Source organism: Ursus americanus, chromosome 33 (assembly GCF_024610735.1).
Source record: "Ursus americanus isolate L20-20 chromosome 33, mUrsAme1.1.p, whole genome shotgun sequence".
NCBI classification, from domain to species: domain Eukaryota; kingdom Metazoa; phylum Chordata; class Mammalia; order Carnivora; family Ursidae; genus Ursus; species Ursus americanus.
Window position 1 is genome coordinate 18,845,500 of NC_142159.1, and position 21,552 is coordinate 18,867,051.

General features: G+C 55.9%; 1 protein-coding gene and 1 non-coding gene across 2 annotated transcripts in view; both read left to right on the plus strand.

Moving 5' to 3' along the window:
• The first annotated feature begins 893 nt into the window (after positions 1-893).
• Positions 894-21,552, plus strand: part of PADI2 (peptidyl arginine deiminase 2) — a 44,726-nt gene continuing 24,067 nt past the window's right edge. The window contains exons 1-3 of the mRNA XM_045804264.2: positions 894-1,101; positions 14,382-14,565; positions 15,540-15,612. Coding sequence (XP_045660220.2) covers positions 1,010-1,101; positions 14,382-14,565; positions 15,540-15,612 — 349 coding nt within the window. The 5' untranslated portion in view covers positions 894-1,009. The remainder of the gene's footprint in view (positions 1,102-14,381; positions 14,566-15,539; positions 15,613-21,552) is intronic.
• On the plus strand, positions 8,432-8,558 carry LOC123796783 (small nucleolar RNA SNORA72). Its single transcript, XR_006780817.1, has one exon. It is a non-coding gene; the product is annotated as a small nucleolar RNA SNORA72 (small nucleolar RNA).

Genomic DNA, 21,552 nt, shown 5'->3' on the forward strand with positions numbered 1-21,552 from the left:
ACTCAGGCCTTCCCCTTTGTCCATCCACACTCCTCCCAGATCCTGGCTACCCGTGAGCAGTCGGGCTCGTCTCCATCTCCTAATTTGGGCCACCTCAAGAAGGCTGCTGGGGTCAGAGGCCGGTGTGTCTCAGCTCTGGGCACTTGTGAACCTCTGCCATCTCATTCAGGTGCACCCCCTCCCAGGGCTCCATTCCCCCAACAACACTACCCCCTTCTCAAACATGTACCCCCTCCAGCTGCCCCCTCCTTCTTGTAACCTCTGTCCACTCTGGCCCCTTCTCGCTGAAGAAGCCACCCCGAGGCTCCCACTGCAACACCCAGCCAGCAATGCCTTGGCTTGGCATTCTGACACTGGGTTCCCCTGCCAACTGCTCCCCATTCTCCCTGATCCTTGGGGGTGGATGGATGTCAGCTTGTGTCTGGCTTCCTGGCTTTGCTCCCGCGACTCCCTCTCCTCCCTTCCCCTTAGTTTGCAAACGCCTCCTTTAGGAAGGCTCAGGTCCGGACCCCCACCCCCACCCCCAGCCGGGTTAGGTCGCCCACTCCCTCTGGGCTCCCACCACTTCCTGTCCTTGCCCCTATGACAGCCCCACAGCTGCATTATCCGCCCTGAAAAACTGGGGTCGCCCGGAGGGGAGACTGGCCCTGCGTCCTGGAGTCCAGTAGCTGGGAGCCCACTGAAGTATATTGAGTGAGTAAACCGACCGTGGAAAGGAGGAAATTGGCAACCGCTGACTTCACCCGGATTACAGGCCCGGGGATGGGGAAGGACGGTGTGCGCGGGCGCCAGTTGCGGGAAGCGTGGGGGCGTGGCCACGCTTGACGGACGGGCCCGCCGCCCGCTGCGAGAGGAGACCGACCGGCCGCCCCGCCCACCGGCCGTAGTTAAAGCGGAGAGCCGGGCCGCGGGGCACCGGGAGCGGGAGTGGGTTCACCTGCGGCAGGTGTTCCGGCAGGTGCCCCGGGCGGACCCCACCTGGACGAGCGAGGACGGGCGCTGCGGGAAGATGCTGCGGGAGCGGACCGTGCGGCTGCAGTACGGGAGCCGCGTGGAGGCGGTGTACGTGCTGGGCACCTACCTCTGGACGGATGTCTACAGGTAAGTGGGGCCACCGCGACGGCCCGAGACACCCCTCCCCGCGGCCCCAGAAATCCTGACACCCTCCTAGGATGTGGGGACGCAAGGGCCTTCCTCCAGCGCCTTCCTCCTCATCCTGAGGCCCTTGCATCCAGAAATCCTAAGAAACTCACCCAGAAACCTGACTGCCCCCAAACTGACAGCCTCCCCGAAATCCTGTGGGAGACCCCCTCCCACACCCTGACACAGACCCAGCTCCCTCGTCACCCCTTTCCCAGAGGCCCTCCCCTGGACCCCAGTCTTCCCTTGGTCTGACCCTCTGCAGCCCCTCTCCCAGGACGACCTGGGAGACCCCTAGTCTTTCCCCTTGCTCTCCTCTCAGCACCTCCCTTCTCCCCCCTAGGCTCTCCCCTTCCTCTCAGACCCTTCTGACTCACCACCCACCTCAGATCAGCTGAGCTTCCTCCAGAATCTCCTGGGGGGAGGGGGGCTGGGGCCAGGCCAGAGGGGAGCTGCCCTGGGGCGGAATCTGGCCCTGGGGGTTTACTCAGGCTCCAATTTCACCCTGTGGGGGCTGCTGGTGGTTGCCTGTCCCCAGGCACTGGCTGTGAGCTCCATGTCCCTGAATGCCTTCCCCTGACTTCATCTTAGGGTTGGGGAGGACTTGGTTCTGCCAGGCTGGAGGGTGCAGAGGCGGGGTCTTTGGCAGAAAAGCATCCCTGACTCTGCACACCGTTCCCTCCCCCTCTTCTCTGGCCCACAAATTTTGGTGGGGGGCAGGATTTCTGAGACAGCAGGATAGAGGGTGGGGAAATTGAGGGCAGCCCCCTCCACACTGCCCCAGCCCCCAGGAAGCAGGCAAGTCCAGTGGTCCACCTCCTGTATTCTGTGGGGCATCCTTGCGAAGGTGTGGCTGGTGTGGGTGAAGGGGTGGAGAGGGTCCTGGCAGGATCATTCCATGAGCATTCTATCAGAACAGCCCTCTATTCCAAGTATGTGAAATGTTCCCCCTTGCTAGAGTAGGACGGGTCAGTGCTAACAGGAGGAAGCATGCAGGACTCTAACTAAGGTGGGACCCCATGCTGATAACCTTGGGCAGGTCCCCCAACCTCTCTGTGCCTTGAGCTGAGCTAGAGTGGCCAATGTGCCCTATTGCTCCCAAATCATTCTGTCATCTGGAGCACCCTGCCTCCCTCAGACCCTCCCCAAATCCCATCCCTGTGTCTTCCCATGCACCCTCCCCAGCCTATCCTCTCTGTCACCTCTGGTGACAGCCCTGCCCAGCCAGTCCCCTGCCACTTCTTCAGCAGGCACTGGCCATGCTTATACCATTAGGGCCCCAGCCTGCTTCTGTGAGGACAAAGGGCCCCATCACCATGCAGACCAGGGACCCTCTCTGCTCATCTGCCCCTGGCCTCAGTTGTCTACGTGGAAACCTCAAACGTGGTTTCTGAGGGTCATAACACAGCAAGGTAGTGTGGTCCAGGCGTCAGTGGCCTGGAAGAGCTCCCCTCTCTTCCCCACCCCCAATCCTAAACCGGGCACTGCCAGGGAGCGGGCGGGGAGCCAGTGCACTCAGGTCTCTAAGCCTCAGCTGTGCCTATAGCCGCCTGTCTGTTCACTGGGACACTTTCGCTGCAGCCTGAAAGGCTGGCATGGTGCCTCCAGTGGGGGGATGGGGAGAAAAGAGGGGGCCATGCTGGGGCCTCCTGCCATCCCCTGTCCTGGCAGAGAGAGGCCCAGCCCCAGCTGGGGCAGTGTGTCAGGGAGGGGTGGACTCCTCATCCTCCCTCTGGCAGGGGGCAGAAGTGTGATGATGCCCTTTGTCCTTTCTCAAGAAAGTCGCCACTGCCACAATGACCCCCATCTCCCAGCCGCACATCACTTAAGACCCCACCACCCCCAAGAGTAGAAGCTTGGTCTAGACCAACCCCGTCCAGCAGAAACAGCATGCCAGCCACAAAGACAGACACATGTGTATGTTTTCATTTCCTGGCAGCCACATTTTTTAGGATTTAAATAAAGAAGTGAAAATAATTTTCATAATATATATTTTTTAACACAAGAGATCCAAAATACTAGCATCCCAATATCTAATCAATATGAAAATGATTAAGGAGATAGTTTACATTGTCTTTTTCATACTAAGTCTTTGAAACCCAACATGTATCTTATCCTTAGGGCTCGTCTCAGTTCTGAGGCACTGACTCTCGGGGGCTCGATATCCACAGGTGGCAGGTTGCCATTGTGCTGAACGGCCAGGCTGGGGTTCCAACCCTCAGCGCTGGTGCATTTGGAGCCGGATAATCGGATAATCGTTTGTTGTGGGGGGCGGTCCTGTGCGTTGTAGAACGTTTAGCGGCGTCCCTGGCTTCTAACCCCCAGATGACCGTCGTAACCCCCCGCTACTGTGACAACCCAAAATGTCTCCAGATAATGCCAGCTGTCCCCTAGCAGGAGGACAAAAACACCTCCAGTGGAGAACCACTGATCTAGTGGAAGGGGGCCTCTTCCAGAACGAAGGAGATGGGAATGTTACTGCTCGTGTCAGTGCTGGTATCCGTAGCGGTTAAGAGCTCGTGTCAGTATTAATAATAGCAGGGATTTTAGTGAGCACTTGGAAACCAAATGCATTCTCTTGTATCTTCCTCGCCTCAGACTTTGGGGGTCATGCTGGGATCATCTCATTTGATAGATGAGGAAGCAAGGCTCAGAGAAGTGATGCCAGTTGCCCGATGTCACACAGGATTCGGGTCCGGGTCTGTCTGACTAAGAACCCGGGTTCTTAACCTCCACTCTATTCTGTGTGACTTTGAAACTAGCAGGTTGAACTTTCAAACTAGCAGGTTTCAACCCTGCACTTCCCACGGAGTCCTTCTGGACCCAGATACAAGTTCTGACTCTAGACCCCACATCATGCCCCCCCAGGGTCTCCAAGGAGACATCAAGGGGCAAGGCCTGGTGGACCCTGGGCCCAGTTAGTAAGGGAATGTGTTTGGACCCCTTACTTCCTGAGTAACTAAAGTGAGTGAACAGGTGTCAACACCGCCCCCCTTCCCAAAGGGTTGGGCCCCCTTTCCCGAAATGCACGCATGGCCCCCCTTCCCTGCAGACACACAGCGGGGGGGGGGTCTCACCTGTGGGTGAGGGGGCCACACAGGGGGCTCCTCAGCAGACCCTATGGTTGACCCACCCTCTCCCAGCCACACTGGCCCCTTGGGATTAGATGCCCTGACCCAGGCGCATTCTGAGTGCTGGTCCCCAGGGAGCTGTAAGCAAATAAATGCCCAGAAAAAAGGAAGTAGGGATTTTTTTTTTCCTTAGAGATTTACTTTGCAGTAGTTGTTAAAGGTACTTGCTGTTTCCTTCTCTCAGTCCCAAGCATCTTCTCGCAGATCTGGCACATGTACGCCTTGCCCACACCGTCTCCCCCGACAGTCCCTTCACCTGGCAGCTGCGTCCTCACTGGGGCTGGCCCGGGTCCCCATCGGCTTCGGGCTTGAAGCTGCAGAGGGCACAGAGCGAGTGGCTTCCCCATGTTGGTTTCAACCTCCCTACCCACCTTTGGTTTCCCTGCGGAGACACCCCCAGAGCCGGGAGGGATCAGAGAAAGGGCAGCCTTGGAGTCAAGTAACGGGGTGATCACACTGTGCCTGACTGTCCCACTGACCCACAAACCAGGCTGTGAAGACAGCTTCTCCTCTCCCTCAGTTTATGCGTCTGTCCAGGGAGTGAGAGGTGTCCCCTTCTCTCTGGTGGAGAAAGGTCAGGATCCGCTTCCTAAAGTCTGTAGGAACTTCAGGGCACAGATGACATTAACAACGGTCTCTTGCCTCTGCAGAGCATTCTCCTAATTACATTTGATCTCACGATGAGATGGGAGGTGGGAGCGATCCCCCACCCCCTCCCCTGGGATACCCTAAGGCAGAGGCTGACCAGGGGTCCCGGGGCAGGAGTGCGGGCACAGTAAAATGCTGGGAAAACAGGGAGGGGTACCCCACCTTGGGGAAGAGCCTGGAGAATCAAAATTCACCATCTCACTCCCTTGACTCTTCTTAGACTTCCTCCCTGTTCTTGGTTGGTGTGAGAGTTTTAGAAAGTATCCTTAGGACAAAGACCAGGGATGGTGGTCTGCGATCCAGTTAGAAGCATTAGAGAAGTAGGGTGCCATGGTTCTCCCCATCCCTGAGAGTGCCAGGCCCTGCCTCACTGATCCCATCTCCTGCCAACTACCCTGCACATACTCTACTCTGGCCACATTGGTTTTGTGGATACTGTTACCTATTGACCACACCAAGCTCATTCGTGCCACAGGACCTTTGTATGTGCTGTTCCCTCTGCCTGGAGTACTACTCCCCAGACCGCTGCAAGCCTGACATTTCAACCATCAAGGCTTAACTCAGACATCACCTCCTCTGAGCAGCGTTCTTCACCACCCTTGTTTCGTGGTACCTCACCTCAAGCCCCAGGCACTCTCCACCCCCATGCTGTTTTTCCTCCTGCCGATCTTCTTTACTTAGTATTACTAACATTTATTCAACACTTATTCTGTGCCGACTGCCTTCCTAACACCTTCCATACTCATCTCACATGTATTTAATAATTTACATGTGTTTAAACCTCACAACAATTTTAGGAGTTAGGTACTGTGCCTGGCCCCCTTAGTTGGGGAAACTGAGATAAGGAACGTTTGTCCAAGTTGACGCAGCAGGCCTCTGACCGCTTTGCCAGGCTGCCTTCTGGGACTTAAATTTCAGGCGTGGCCCCCCCACACACACACCTGCTGCCGTCCTTACTCCCCTATCCCTCCAGCCCTCAAGTCAATGAAGGGCTCCTCCACTGACTAAATGAATGGATGGATATGGCCAGTGATGCAGGTAGATTGGCCTGTCACTGGGCTGAGCTCTCTACCCCCAGCCTCAAGGGATGAGCGCTGCTGGACGGGCCAGTGGAAGGTCAAGGGCATGTGGCCGAGCTTGGCCAGAGCAGCACTTGCTCCTAAGAGAATGACAGGAGGAGGAATCAGGCCAGGTCAGGTGGCCTCATAAATTAGCACGGCACCCAACGCTCTCAACCCTAAAAAGGAGGTCTTGCCAGGAGCTGCTCCACGGCTCTGGTTTCAGGCTGGTCCCTGGGGGTGGCCAGGCTCTAAGGAAGACCTGGTACCCTGTGTGTCAAGCCCACAGCCCCTGGCATAGCTGGGGTCCCTGAGAGCCTTCCCCGCTTGCCCATAGGGCCCTGCATCAGGTTTGGAGCATGGTGGCAGGAACTCACCACTGCGTCACCCCCCCCCCCCCAGCTGGACCGGGACACCTGTTAGATGGGGGGTGGGAGGAGGCCAGTTTTCAGAGGCAGCTCTCCCTGCCCAGCCCTGCCAGGCTCCACAGCCAGGGGCTTTGACTGGCCCAAGCCTGCCTCTCTTGGTCACTCACCCAAGCCTTTGGTGTCCCTTTTCTGGGCCTCTGACCCCACCTACAAAATAAGGAGAGGGCTCTAGAGGTTCCTTTGGGCTTCTCATTTGCTCCTCTCCCGAGCCAGGCCCGACGTTCCCGCATCCCCCACCGGAGGACCTTTCGGGAACACTATCACCTACGGGTCCTCCCCCAGGAAGGGAGCAGCCAGACCAGGAGCCCAGAGAGCTGGCGCTTACCTCACACTCTGCCATTACTGTCCCTGAGACTTGGGTCACGTGCTCGCTCTCTGCAGGTCTCAACACGCTCATCTGTAAAAGGGGATGATATTGATACAGACCTCGTGGGGTTTCAAAAGGATGGGCTGAGATCATGTGGGCCGAGGGCTTAGAACATGATAAATACTCACTAAGTCATTGTCATGACTTCGTATTGGGCTTATTGTAATATTATTAAAACAGTAATGAGCTTTGGCCTCAAACCGTCCGTAACACTCACGGGAGAGAAATGTTGAACAACATTTGTTTTGGGTGCTGTTTAAAGCACCAACAAAGGGGAGGGAGGAAGGAGTCCTGGCAGATAGGATCAGGGAAGACTTCCTGGAGGAGGTGGCAACCAAGCTGAAGGATGGACGGGGGTTCAGAGTGTGACCAGGACGTACCATGCGGGAACAAAGCTGCCTAGCAGGACAGTTGGGACACACGGGGGCAGAAAGGGCATAGACTCGGTGGCCTACAGTGCAAAGCTGGAGAGTCAGTGAGCTCCAATCAGGGCTTTGACTCCCAGGCTCAGGTGTTAGACTTTGTTACATAGGCAGTGGGGAGTTATTGAAGGTGTCTGGGAAGGGAGTGACTACAGACTCGATTGTTTCTGCCCTAAGGAGAGGGGGCAGCTGGCAGCATCAGTGCCCAGTGAGAGAGGCGGCCGAGGTCACCAGGCAGGAAGGGGGCCGGCTGAAGATAGACGCATCCCCTGTACCCACCTCGGGGCTCCAGCCCCCTTCATGCCAAGCTGAGGCTTCGCCTTCCTCCCCTCGTCCCTGTCCTTGAGGGTGCTCGCCCTGGGCTTGTGTGCCAGGTTGGCACCTACGAACCCCCTCAGACTCCTGCAAAGACCCGCGGGCAGGATGTTGCACCCACAGTGCCAGGAGCTGGATTCACGGGGGGGGGTGATCCCTGGCTGGTGTTAACGAGGCCCGGGACAGGTGGATAAGCTGAGAGGGCCAGACGCCAGCGAGGAACAGGCACGTCACGCCCTCGAGCCTGGGGCTGAGCGGGCACCCCAGGCCTGCGAGGCCAAGCCAGTGACCTCCCCACTGAGGGAGTGAAGAGCAGAGAGGCTGATCGGCTCCCCAGAGGCCATTCAGCGTTTGTGGGGCTGAGCGGACGGTAGATCACAAACCCATTCCCTTGGCTGGGCTCAGGAAACATCCCTCGTCCACGTCTGACGCTGCGTTCCAGTCTTGCTCGAAGTTCCTTTGTCCGACAAAGGAACTGACCGGCCATCTCTCTCCATTCCGTCAGCCACCACCTTGTCCCACGCCACCATCATGACTCGCCCAGACAGCTGCGGTCGCCCTCTCCCTGAGTCCCCCCACGTCCACTGTTGCTCTCCTGAAATGCATTCCCCACTCTGCACCCTGGGTCATCTGTCTTTAGTGCACAAACAATCACGCCCCCCCCCCAAGCCTTCAGTGCCCTCAGGGGGAAAGGCCAGCGCCTTGCCACAGGCGAGGTCCTCTCCTCCCACCACTTCCCTTCCCCCGCTCACAAGCTGCACCCACACTGATCTCCCTCCACTTCCCCCAACGTGCTGGGCTAACGTCCACCTCGACCCCCACCCAGGCTGCCCCTGCTGCTTGGAAATCTCTGCTCCTCTTCCTCCTCTCTTGGTTCCGTTCGCTGGTTCTCAAACTGCGGTCCCTGGACCAGTAGCAGCAGCAGCAGGAGCTGGGAACTTGTTAGAAATGCAGTTTCCAGCCTACACACTGGCGATGTTAAGACCATGCCAGTGTCGCCAGGCCCTGGTCCTTCCCCAGGTCTGGTTTTATAAATGCCGGGGATAAACCAAGTCTGATTTATGTCACGCCTCTTCTGTGGGAAGTGCCTATGATTCTGGGTGTCTAGTCAACCTCAAGAAATGACTGCACATTTGGTGTCATAACTGCTGAAGATAATGGTTGTTAATTTGCCAGTAAGTGAATTATAAAACTAAGAAAAGAAAGAAACGCAGTTTCTTTCCACAATGTAATACGTACAGCAAGTCATAATTTTGGACACTTGAAAATATATATAAAGGTATTTGTCGATTGCTCCTCCACAAAGTGGGGGAAGAAAAAGAAATGTCATCCATGTTTCTCAGGCTCCGCCCCAGATCAGCTAAGTCAGAGATGGGATGGCCCGACAACCTGTGTTTTAACAGGCCCTTCAGATAATGCTGATGTACACTCCAAATTTAAGATCCACTGGTCTAGTTAATTCTTGCTGTCTTTGGAGTATAGAGTTAGACCCCAGTTCCGATGCCCCTTCCTCCAGGAAGCCCTCCTTTTTTTTTTTAAGATTTTATTTATTTATTCGACAGAGATAGAGACAGCCAGTGAGAGAGGGAACACAAGCAGGGGGAGTGGGAGAGGAAGAAGCAGGCTCCTAACGGAGAAGCCTGATGTGGGGCTCGATCCCAGAACGCTGGGATCACGCCCTGAGCTGAAGGCAGATGCTTAACCGCTGTGCCACCCAGGTGCCCCCAGGAAGCCCTCCTTGACCTACAGGCCAGGACTTCATGGCACCCCATACTTCTCTGTTAGAGCCATTCTCACCACCAAAGCCACATCACCAGCTGTGTAACCCACTGAAAGTTTGTCTTCCACTAGGACATGGGCTCCGTGGGCCCAGGGAACATGTTCTCTCTTTTGCTTCTCTACCCCCAGCGCCTACATCTGCCCTTGGCACATAGTAAGTCCTCGGTCAATACGTGTTGAGGGCGTGAGTGACCACCTAAGCAAGCCCTGCCCTTCCAGCCCTTTCTTCAGCACACACCCAGACTTCCTGTGAGCCTGGCCTGGGCCAGGGGCTGAGACAGAAAGAAAAGACAACCTCCACCTTCAAAGAGCTAATGGCGACAAGGGAAAGAGACACAGATGGAGACAAATGGATTGAGCTGGGTCTTTAAGGAGGGATGGTCAGTTGCCCGGCAGAGAAGTCCGGGAAAGGAAGGGTGGAAGGACCTGCATTTGCAAAGTGCACAGTGAGCTGGGACAGTGCAGGCTTCAGAGGCTGGAGAGACGAGCTGAGACTCAGTGGCTGAATGTCACTGGTTGGGTCCCAGCTTTTACTGTACCAGCTCACACTCAGGAGCCACTGAGTATTTTCAAGCGGCCGAGTAACCTGATTTCATTTTTTTAAATCCCTCTGGTAATACAGTTAGGGAAACCTAGAAAGGTGCATTCCATCATTCACTTATTCCCAAAGTATATATGGAGCATGGCCCTGTCCTGGGCACCAGGGTGCGATGGTCGGCAGAACAGATGTGGTCCCGGGGCCTGGCAGCCTGTCCTGGGCACGCTATCTTCAGCCTCCATCCCGTAAGCAGGAGGTCCGGGCCACCACCAATACCCCCACTCTCTCCCCTGATACCACCCTGGGCCCCTCCCTGCGGCCTCCAGGGACAGTCGAGGTGCCCACAGCCCCTGGTTCTCGGGTTTCTGGGGGATGAGTTCTGAGAGGTTCTTCCTGGGGAGGGAGGCAGCTGGCAGGATCCGCAGAGGACAATGGGTGCCTTTGTTGCTTCTGCCAGAGCCGCTCCAAGAATAGCTGTTTGCTCAGCTCAGAGCAGGGCTGGTGCTGGGGTAGGAGGGTGTGGGGCCGGGCGTTAACCCCCTGAGCCTCTGGGGCCTCCTCCAGTTTCTCACCGGCCCAGAGGAACGAAGGAAGCATCGCTTAGAGCCGCTATTGTCAGAGTCGGGTCCTAAAACTCATCCTGCCCTATGAGTTTGTCAAGCATTCTTTCTCCTAAATAGAGCTGCATGCAGAAACCCAATGTATAAAACCAGATGAAATCTCTGTGGCTCTGCTTAAAGTGGAGCGGGGACCCAGCCGGGAGATCCCCAGCTCCTCCGTGCCTCCCTCCTCACCCCAGTCCAGGGCTGGCCCCCTCTGTGCTGCCCGGATGCCAGCCGCCACCCCTACCTGGTGTCACGCTCCCATGTCACACTTGGTGAAACAGAGGGAAAGCGCCTTGCCCCGGGCCATCCAGCAAGCTGATGGTCAAAGCTGGGACTAGAGGCATGTTTCCCTGACCTGAGCCCACCCCCCAGTGCTCAAACTCATGATTTTTACCAAAACCATATTCCACCTGTAGTATTAATAACTTAACATTTTCTTTACAACAACTCATATTTTATTACTCTATTTTTTAAAGATTTTCTTTATTTATTTGAGACAGCACGAGTGCAGAGAGCCCAAGCAGGGAGGGGTGGGAGAAGAAGGGCAGAGGGAGAGGGAGAAGCAGATTCCCTACTGGGCGGAGAGCCCGATGCGGGACTCGATCCCAGGACCCTCAGATCATGACCTGAGCCGAAGGCAGACGGTTAAATGACTGAGCCACCCAGGTGCCCCTATTATTTTATTTAAATGGAGATCTTATGGGGCGTCTGGCTGGCTCAGCTAGTAGAGCCTGTGACTCTCGATCTCAAGGTCATGGGTTTAAGCCCCACGTTGGGCATGGAGCCTACTTTAAAAAATAAATAAATGGAGGGGCGCCTGGGTGGCGCAGTCATTAAGCGTCTGCCTTCGGCTCAGGGCGTGATCCTGGAGTTCTTGGATCGAGCCCCACATCAGGCTCCTCCGCTACGAGCCTGCTTCTTCCTCTCCCACCTCCCCTGCTGTGTTCCCTCTCTCGCTTGCTGTCTCTTTGTGTCAAATAAATAAATAAAATCTTTTAAAAAATAAATAAATAAGTGGAGATCTTATATCATTACTGTAAGTGGAAATCCTTTATTAATTGCCGTAAAAAGATGACACATTTAATAAATACATAAAGCTTTTCGATCGTGCATCCATGTGCCACCTAACAGCGTCTGACACGCGGGCCCTGTGGGCAATGCCCCCAGGCATTTCTAAGAGGGTCGCCTCTGTCCTGCTCAGCTCTGCCCTCCTGGCTGGGGCGTGTGTGGTGTGCCCAGCCCTCCGCTGCACCCTGGAGGAGAAGGGATGGAAGAGGCCAGACCCTGCCCTCAGGGGCTCGCAGTGCAGAGGAGGACAGGCACCCCATGGCAACACCCTGAGACAAAGGGCAGCCCCTGCCTGATGAGGGACGAGGGAAGAAGCCTGTGGGACAGCAGGGGTGAGTGGGTGTTTTCCAGAGCAGCAATGGACGCTGAGACAGTGTGAGGAACGCACTCCAGGCTCTCTCAGTGACTCAGTGGCAAAACTGGGGTCAAACCCACATCTTATGCAAAAGTACCCCCAATCCAGGGTTTCTGCTGAGCCTCTGCTCCTCCCACTGATGGGTATGGACAGGTGGCAGCAGACCACTGCTGACAAGTGTCCAGGTTCCGATCAGCCCAGTGGCCCTGTGAGGGGCTGAGGAACTTAGAAGGGGGCAGATGGACAAGAAACAGGGTGGCCCTGGAACTTCCTTCCCAAGCTCCTCTCCCAGACCCAGGCGTGGACCGCCGGACCCTTGCCTGCGCTCTCCGGCAGTGCCCCCCAGACCAGTGGCCTTCACCAGCAGCCCCTGCAGTCAGTGGCCTGGGTCATCACAGAGACCCTGCGTGACTCACAGTCACGGCCTCGGCCCCCGCAGGGCTCTCACCACCAGGCCGCACTGCTGAATGTCTAGCCCAGTGGTTCTCAGAGTGTAGGCCTGGGCCAGCATCACCACCCGTTCCTGGAAATGGTAGAAATGCCAATTCTCAGTCCCCACTCCAGACCTGCTGGATCTGAAACTCTGAGGAGGGGCCCGGCAACGTGTGTGTAGACCAGCCTTCCAGGTAATGCGGCTGAGCTCTGAGAACCACTGGTGTAAACCTCTCATCCAGCCCCCTGGCCACTGCTCACGTCTTAGCTGCCCCCGCCAAGCCTCCGCTCTGCCAGCCAGACTCTCCAGGGAAAGGACCCACGAAATCTCTAGTCTTCAAAAAAAAAAAAAAACAAAAAAAACCTGGAGATTTAGAGTGCACGCCCGGACGACTGATGCCTAACCACAGTGGAAAACTATTCTGGAACCCAGGAGCGCCAGGCCCTCAGAAGAACAGATGTGGCTTTGAGGCAGACACTTGTACATACGTCTTAGTCCCAAATCCCATGAGAATCCCACCTAAATCCCTCTGAGCCCTCTTTAGCCTCTGGGAACCTTCAGACCGGGGGCTGGATTTAGCAAAACTGTCCACCCTAAGCACCTTCCTCCCCCAGTCTCCCCGTCCTTCCTGTCACCTCGCCTTAAACCAGTGTCTTAGGCAGTTACAAACTACCGTGGGCTGAGTGGCTTAAACAAAGAAGTGAATTTCTCACCCTCCTGGAGGCTGGAAGTCCGAGATCAGGGGGCCAGCACAGTCGGGTTGGGGTGGGAGCCCTTCCTGGCCCGCAGACGGCTGCTTTCTCACTGTGAGCTCACATGGGCTTCCTGGGAGTGCGGGAGAAAGATCTCTCTTCCCCTTCCTATAAGGGCACCAGTCCTGTCAGATGGGACCTGGTGCTTATGACTTCATTCAACTCTATCTTCTGAAAGCCCTCTCTTCAAATGCAATCACGTTGGGCGGGGGTCAGGGCTTCGGCATGTGACTTTGGGGACACACAGACATGCATATAGCAACCAGATCAAACCAGTCCATTTCCTGCCCTGAAATCTTCATGGCTTTTCAAGAATTTCAAGGGTACTAGGATGCCTGGGTGGCTTGTCAGTTAAGCACCTGCCTTCAGCTCAGGTCATGATCCCAGGGTCCTGGGATCCAGTCCCACATCAGGCTCCTTGCTCAGCGGGGAGCCTGCTTCTCCCTCTGCCTGCTGCTCCCCCTGCTTGTGCTCTCTCTCTCTCTCTCTGACAAATAAATAAATAAAATCTTAAAAAGCGGGGGGGGGGGGGCCACCTGGGTGGCTCATTCGGTTAATCGCCTGCCTTTGGCTCAGGTCATGATCCCAGGGTCTTGGGATCAAGCCCCGCATCAGACTCCTTGCTCAGTGGGGGGCCTGCTGCTTCCTTTCCCCCTGCTCACGCTCTCTCTCTCTCTCTCTCTCTATCTCTCTCTCAAATAAATAAATGCAACCTTTGAAAAAAAAAAAAAGAATTCCGAAGGTATCACTCTTTAATAGAAAACCACTCCGGAACCCCTAGGAATGGCTCTCAGAGGAGGGAGCTCCGAGCTGGGAGAGAAAGTGTGGCGGGAGGGAGGGATCTTTGTGACCGAGCCAGCCCACCTCTGCCCCTTGAGGACCCAAGTCCCAGGCTCCTTCCCTGGGCAAACCCAGCGCTTTCACACCTGCCTCGTGCCCTTCAGCCAAGTTCTGCCTGCGGTTCGCACACCGGATCAGGGGTGGGCGCTGCCTTGGGAGCGAATTCATTTCTTGGTCTGGGCCTCAGTACCTGCACCCTTAGGACCCCACATGGCGGCCCATCAGAAGCACGAGGAAGCCTGTTAAGAATTCAGATCCCCAGGCCCCGCCCCCCCCCCCCGAACATTCTGGCTCAGTGGGTACAAGACTCTGTATTTTACCAAGTGCCCTCCCCACTACTGGGTGATTGTAGTGCAGCTGGGCCCTTGGGGGTCCCCCAGACCTGACCACCCAGGAGGTCCCTTGCAGCCCCGCCCCTCCAGGGGTCTTTTTTGGAAGTCCCTTATCCCACCTGCCCTGGGATCTCCCCCACTCCATGACCGACTCTCCTCTCTCCATACAGTGCGGCCCCCGCCGAGGCCCAGACCTTCAGCCTGAAGCACTCAGAGCGCGTGCGGGTAGAGGTGGTGCATGACGGGCAGGCCGAGGAGGTGGCCACCAACGGCAAACAGCGCTGGCTTCTGTCGCCCAGCACCACGCTGCGCGTCACCATGAGCCAGGCGAGCACCGAGGCCAGCAGTGACAAGGTATCCTGGCTGGGGAGGTCCTCCGAGGGCAGCGGGAGCCCGGGGCCGAGCTAGAGCAGCGCCGTCCGACACAAACAGAATGCGAGCCACACTTGTCATTGCCACGTTCCTAGTGGCCACACTGAAAGAACAGAAACAGGTGGGCTCTGTTTTAGCAGTGTATTTTCCTTAACTCCTGAGATCAACATGTTGTTATTTTGACATGATACCAATATAAAGAAAAACAATTCATACGCGAGCATAGGTTCCTTCTCGTACCAAGTCTCGGTCACACTTAGAGCACATCTCAGATCAGATTGGCCACGTGTGTGGGCGCAGGACCCACCTGGGGCTGGTGGCTGCTAGACTGCAGGCTCGGGGCCAGACCGTGGCATGAAGGCTTCGTGGAAGGTTCAAGCTGTGGGCTGCTGAGTGATATATCAGAATCACCGGGAGTTACGGCCCCAAACGTCCTTGGCCTCCTCCCGTGTTAAACGGGGTGCGAGTGCCCGTGCTGCAGGGCCAATTGCCCAAGCGGTGAGGCTGAGACCAGACGTCTCTTCGCTGGTTCTCTAATTATGAACTTCCCCACGCGCCCCGTGGCAGTGACGGCACTGGGCATTATTCAAAGAAAACACCTCAGCCCCGCCCCCTGGTTGCTTAGCAGGAGCGTGTCATACACCATGGCAGATACTGGGGGGGGGGAGGGGGGGAGGGGGCAGGCAGCAGAATGCACCAGGGGTCATAGGTAAGCAGTCAGCACCCTGCATGCCCTCTCAGAGGAGGGGAGCCCCCTATCTGTTGGATAATTTGAGAGAAGCAGCCCACCAACCCAGGAATGCTTCCTGGAGGAGAGGGTTTGGATGTTTGGGGAGAATTGGCTTAACAGGCTGCAAGGGGTGAGTCAGGGAGGGTGGTCACTGCAGATTTTGCTGCCTGTGATCTGTGATCTCTGCTCTTCTCTCCCTCCCAATGCACCACCCCTCCCTGCCAAGGTCACCGTCAACTACTACGAGGAGGAGGGGAATATGCCCATTGACCAGGCTGGGCTCTTCCTCACGGCCATTGGTAAGTTGGTGTGGCTGCGGCCTGGGTGCTTTCCTCCCTAGGGGCTGACACTGCTGCCCTTCTCAGCAGCACTTGGCCTATTTCCAAGGCTGCTGACCTGGCACTCGGAGCTTCCTCTGAATAATGCAGGACGAGAAGTAATGCCACACGTGCCCAGGCCCTTCTGTCCTGGGGTGAGGGATGTCCTGGGTGGAGGCATACCCGGGTCTGCCAGCACCTCGCCCCCAGTGTCAGCATCCCCACCCCAGGCTCTGTGGGCCACTGAAAAGAAAGAGCAAAGTCTGTTCCTCCCCTTCCTCTCCCCTGCAGCCTGGAGAAGAGCTTGCCTTCCCTTCTGAGGGAAGTGGCCTGTCTGCTCTGTCCCTGACAGTCCCAGCTACCCCCTCGCCCTCCCTAGACCCCGCCCTGGGAACACAGACGGGCAGCCCGGTTCCTTAACTCACCTAGTCCAAGCCTTTCATTTGGCATTGAGGACAAGGAGGCCCAGAGAGGTTAGGAAACTTGTTCAAAGTCACACAGCAATTTCCTGGCAGGTTGGGCCCGGAGTTCAGGATGATTCCCCTCCCAGGGTCTTCCCATCTGCGCAGTACTCCCCTGCCTGGGTGCCAGGGCTCGTGGGGTGCGGTCTTCCGCAGCCACTCGACTCTCCTGCAGGTGACGTGTTACTTTTATATCTTCTTTTTAATTTTAATTACATGATGTTTAAGGGTCATTCTGTCTGTCCAACCTTAATTTTGCATTGATAGAGCTGTCACACAGTGGGGGGAGAGAACTACCAGCTACTGAGACTCGCTGTGTGCTGAGTGCTTAAAAATAGAGAAAATGTCTTTCATTTATTCAACACCTACTCTGTGTCCTGGACGGTGCTGGGTGCTTTGAGGAGGAGAAGGAGAAACACCTGACCTTTCTTGAGCACCTACAGACTGCCAAGCTCCCATCCTTTACGGTCACGCTCTCAATCTACCCTCCACCTACACCCAGGATAGACAAGGGGTCTCAGAACTTCCCCCAGAAAACCACTAATTCCTACATCGGCACCATCTTCTCCAGCCGCCAAAGCAGGCTCAACAGCAACGCGCCTCTTCCTCGCAGCTTCCTCTCCAGTAGGCTTGTGTGCTGGTCACCCTGACCCTCTTTCTGCACCGGGGGAGTGCCCAGCCTTGGGGTGGGGTCCCCGGGATACCCTCAGGGGGCCCTGGGACATGGGCACCAAAGCCTCCCCAGTTGCAGTGGAGGGCTGGCCGGCCCCTCGCATGCACACACGGCCCCCAGGGCGTCTCAGATGACCAGCCCTGAGGAAACCTGATCCCACAGACACGGGACACCTGAGGATGTAAGCATGAAGGGCAGTGGCCAGAAGGCCTGTCCAGTGAGGCTGGTCCCAGAGGGCTGACGCCACCATGAGCGAGACTTCCCCCAAAGCCAGGCAGACAGGATAGATGGCAAAACAGCGCCCTGTGAGGAGGCGGGACTGGACTCCCTCTCTCGTCTGAAGGACTGTGGGGCTTGTGCTCGAGGGAGCAGCAGGGCTGAGACCCAGAAGACACTAACTGTGCTTCCGGATAGTCCGGTTCCGTGGACCAGTAGAATGCCCACCGACACCCCCCCCCAATAGTAACCCTGACAATGTTGATGCTTGGCCAAAAAGAAAAATATATAGAAATATTTTTATATTTATATATATATATTATTTATTATGTAAGTATAAATAAAAGAAGTTGCCAACAGCTATCACCATCATTCTCACATTTTCACACCTAAAAAGCAGGCAGAGGAATCATTCCAGAATAAAAGACAGGCATTTACATTGCAGAAAAAACGTCTTGTGGAAACCTCACCCACTGAACTTACATTACCCATTCCACCAGGGACCCTGGTGGAAGTTGGTTCCCCTTAGGACCCACTGGTCTGTCTGACCCTCCGGGTCTTGTCTTCCTCAGGCATCTACCCCGGGGGCCCTGAGCCCCAGGTCCTGAGTAATCCTCGCCTCTTCATACGGAGGGCACCTCAGAGGCGGGAACACCCCGAAAGTCCCCGGATGGTGGGGCTGCCTTCCCAGGGACATATCGGAGTCCATCCCACCCTGGTTCTGCCCTGAGCTCACGCTGAGCAGAAACAGCCCAGGCTGTGGAAGAGACATCAGTTAGTCTCGTTTCAGGCTCTGCCCCTCCAGCCGCATTGTGACCATCGCTGCCCTGAGCCCCAGGTCCCTCATCTGCACGGAGGGATTCCCCGCACCCGCGTGCACGGTGTTCACAGGAATCCGATGGGAGGGTGTGTGCATGGGGTGGACACTCCGTTAATATACATTCTTCTCTCCGTTCCGCTTGGAGATGCTAGCCACGTTTTCCCTCTGCCTGGGCAAAGCTGAGAACCCCATTGTCCGTCTTCCTCCTGGGATTTAGAAACAAACCCATGGTGCCCTTGGCCAAACTAGGCCCTGGGGCTTGGCTCTCAGTCCTGCCAAGGACGTGCTGTGTGACCTTGCCAAGTAGCCCACCCCTCGGGACCTCATTTTCTTCCAGCTGCAAAATGAAGGCTTTGAGCCCATAGGTCCCTCACGGCCTTCAAGACTCCTTCCCCGTGAAGGGGAGGGCTCACCCGCTTTGCTGTGGTCCTGGCAACAGGAGCAGGACGTGAGTCTTGAGAATTCTTAACATCATCCTAAGGACCTCATTTCTTGTGCCCCCTCCCCAGGCCCTGGGATAATTGCCCTAGTTGGCCGTGGGGGAGAAAGTCCTTCCTCCCCACCACACCCCAAGCCGCCCAGTTACATAAGTAGGCTCGGCACCCTGCCACGGCCCACGGGGGCCAGCGTCCTGCCAAAATGCTTCTGCCTCTGTGTCAAGCCTGAAGCCTCAGTGTCTAGGTTCTCAGGGCAGACTACCTTGAACTCAATCCCACTGACATTTCCCATAAATCTGCCCCACACCCCAGGTGCCACCTGACACCTTGGGGCTATTCTGGGGAGCTGAGGTAGGATTCGGAGCCTCTGGGAAATGTCGTCTGGAGCCCGGGTGTCCTCCCCTCCTCCCCTGCAGGGAAGACAGAGCTATCTCGGGAGGGCAGAGCTCTGGGTGGGTCATGACAGCCCTGTTCTCTGTTCCTACAAGGATCATCCCCTCGAAATCGAGTTAAATTGGACGTTGGAGGGAACTTGGAAGGGGAGACGCCCTGGAGGTTGGGAGATGGGTGATAAGAGAGCCTGATGTTGTAATGCCTGAATTTTCTAACAGGAAGTCAGTGAAACTTGTCTGAAGTTAATAAATAGAGGAAGAGCAATAAGCGTATGACTTAGTATTATGGAGACTGCCTCGGGCAGGTGAGAGGATGCGATGGACAGGAACTGTTATATTTTAGAAGCTGTTTGGTGCTATTTGAGGTTTTGGGTTTTTTGTTTGGTTTTGTTTTGTTTTTTGGTGGGTTGGTGTTTTTTTTTTTTTTTTTGCATTTTGTACAAATATTACATCAATAAAATTTTTATTTTTTAAATTTTTTGAAGATTTTATCTACTTGAGAGAGAGAGAGTGAGCGAGAGAGAGAGAGAAGGAAGAGGGGAAAGGGCAGGGGGAGAGGGAGAAACAGACTCCCCACTGAGCAAAGAGTCCAATGTGGGGCTTGATCCCAGGACTCCAGGATCATGACCTGAGCTGAAGGCAGACGCTTAACCAACTGAGCCACCCGGGCGCCCCTACATGGAAAAAAATTTTTAATTTAAGGAATTTATCATGAAGTAAAGCACAGTTAAGTGCATCATAATTTCTCTCCTGTGACCCACTGTGTTCATGGACTCACCCACAGCCGTGGTGTGGTGCCCCCTTGACCTAGAGACGAAAGTCCCAGGGCTGCCAGGGTGGGGATATGGCCAGCTCCTCTGGAAATGGCCTTAAGGGGAGTAAGTCTTGGGTCTTTGAAGGAGGACTTGGGTTTTAGAAACAGCCCAAGGTGGAGATCGGCCTGAGTTGGTGGAGAGGAAACAGTCCAAGGCCAGGGGTCTGGAGTCAGAGGCCCAAGCGGGACGCCTAGCTCTGCACTCTCTAGGGACTTTGAGGTCACTTCCCTGCAGGGTCCCTCGGTCTCCTCATCTGTGTGGTGAGGGTGGCTGGGTGGGTGATAATTCCTCCCCGCTGGTATGATTGAGGGGAGAACACACAGTGGGAGGTGCTCTGCCCCCAGCAAAGGGAACTGCACACACAGAAGAGATTGTTATCTGCAAAAGCAAAGACAGGGGTTCCTTAGGGAGCCCGGGTCTGTGGCTGGTTCCCAGGAGAGGCTTCAGGAAGCCAACCTCCCTGAAAGGCAGCATTCACTGGGGAGTGTCCAGTTGGAAAGTTCACGAAGGTCTGGAAGCCAAAATCAATACTGTTCCTCCATCTGAGACTTCAGTCTCTTTCACAGCAGCTGGTGGTACCCGCTTCCCTACTTTGTGCCTAGAACCCTTACCCTGCACCAGCGTCCAGGTTATCAGTCCAATTCACTGACAGGTGATGTCTCCAAGGCTGGGTTTGCTCACCTCTACAGTGGCAATAATAATGTTTATCTCCCAGGACTGGGGACTCCAGGGCGGGCAGTGTTCCCTGAATGCCTACCGCTGGGTCCCCACGTCTCGTAGTGGATGCTCAATGGTGATTTGCCGAGCAGATGGACTCAATGAAGGAGCTCACTAGTCATGCCCTACGGCACCCGACTGACAGCAGGGCTGCAGGGGCTGGGACACTGGGGTGCTGCCTCTCCCAAGAACCAAGCACCCTGAGAGTTTCCCCCATCCCGCCTCCTTCTAGATCCAAAGAAGCCACATTCAGGGAATCGGGCTGTGAGCAAAGAGAGGACTTGAGTATTATCCCCAGGGTGAGCCGCCTCAGGAAGGGTGACATCAGTGGCCTTCCTGTGCCAGGACCCTCCTCCCCACCCGGTCCAGGGAGAGAGCACGCCTGCCAAGGGGACAGACCAGGAATGCATTCACTCCCACCCAGCTCCCGCCTCGGTCCAAGTCATGCTCCACGTGAGGCCGAGCCCACGGGACAGTTCCAAGACCTGGACCCGGCTCATACCATTGTGTGACACTCCCATCGCCTCGGGACAACCCCCCTGCTCTGCCCTGCCCTGTTAGTCTCTAACCAGGGGGCCATCTGGCCTACCAAGGGACATTCGGCAATATCTGGAGATACTTTGGTTGTCGCAGTTGGGGGCTGTTACTGGCATCTGGCAGGTAGAGGCCAGGGATGCTATTAAACATCCTCCAGTGCAGGAAGGGAAACTTGCTCAGAGAGGCTGTCCAACCTGCCCGAAGTCACACAGCTTATAAGCAGAAAAGCAGGGTTCAAACCCTGCACTAACACTAAATCTTGGCTCCTTTCACCACCCCACACAGTTTCCATGAAGCCTGTCCCCAGGACAGGCCTAGAGATACCAAATGCCCCTTCCCCAGCAGAAAGAATAAACAGGGACCCCTGCCTGGATCCTCATATCTGATAGCCTGGCTTTCTCAGGCACCCTCAGATCCAGAGGGGTTGGAGACCCAGCTTCCCACCAAAGTAAAACCCTGGTGGGAGGCAGGAGTTCTAGAAGAGATCACACACAAACGCGTGTGTGCACACCACCAAGACAGACTGAGAAAGGCAGCCAGGAACTCCTATGAAAGTTTTCAAAATATGAGCTTTCAGGTCAGGCCAAACGCAGTGTGTGCCCCAGTTCTGCTAATGCTGCCTGTTCACACGGGGCCGTGACTTGACATCTCTGAGCCAAGGCTCCTGGATCTGTCCAGTGATGCTCATCCCGCCCACCCCCCCAGAACCGCCTGCAGAACCACAAAGTGTGGGGAGATCCCCGCCCTACCTAATCGCCCCTCCCCAGTCTGTCAGTTGTGAGGTTGGCACGGCATCCGTTCACGTCCTTCATCGGGCAGCGGGGTGTTGGGGCAGGGGGTGGCATAAGATGACA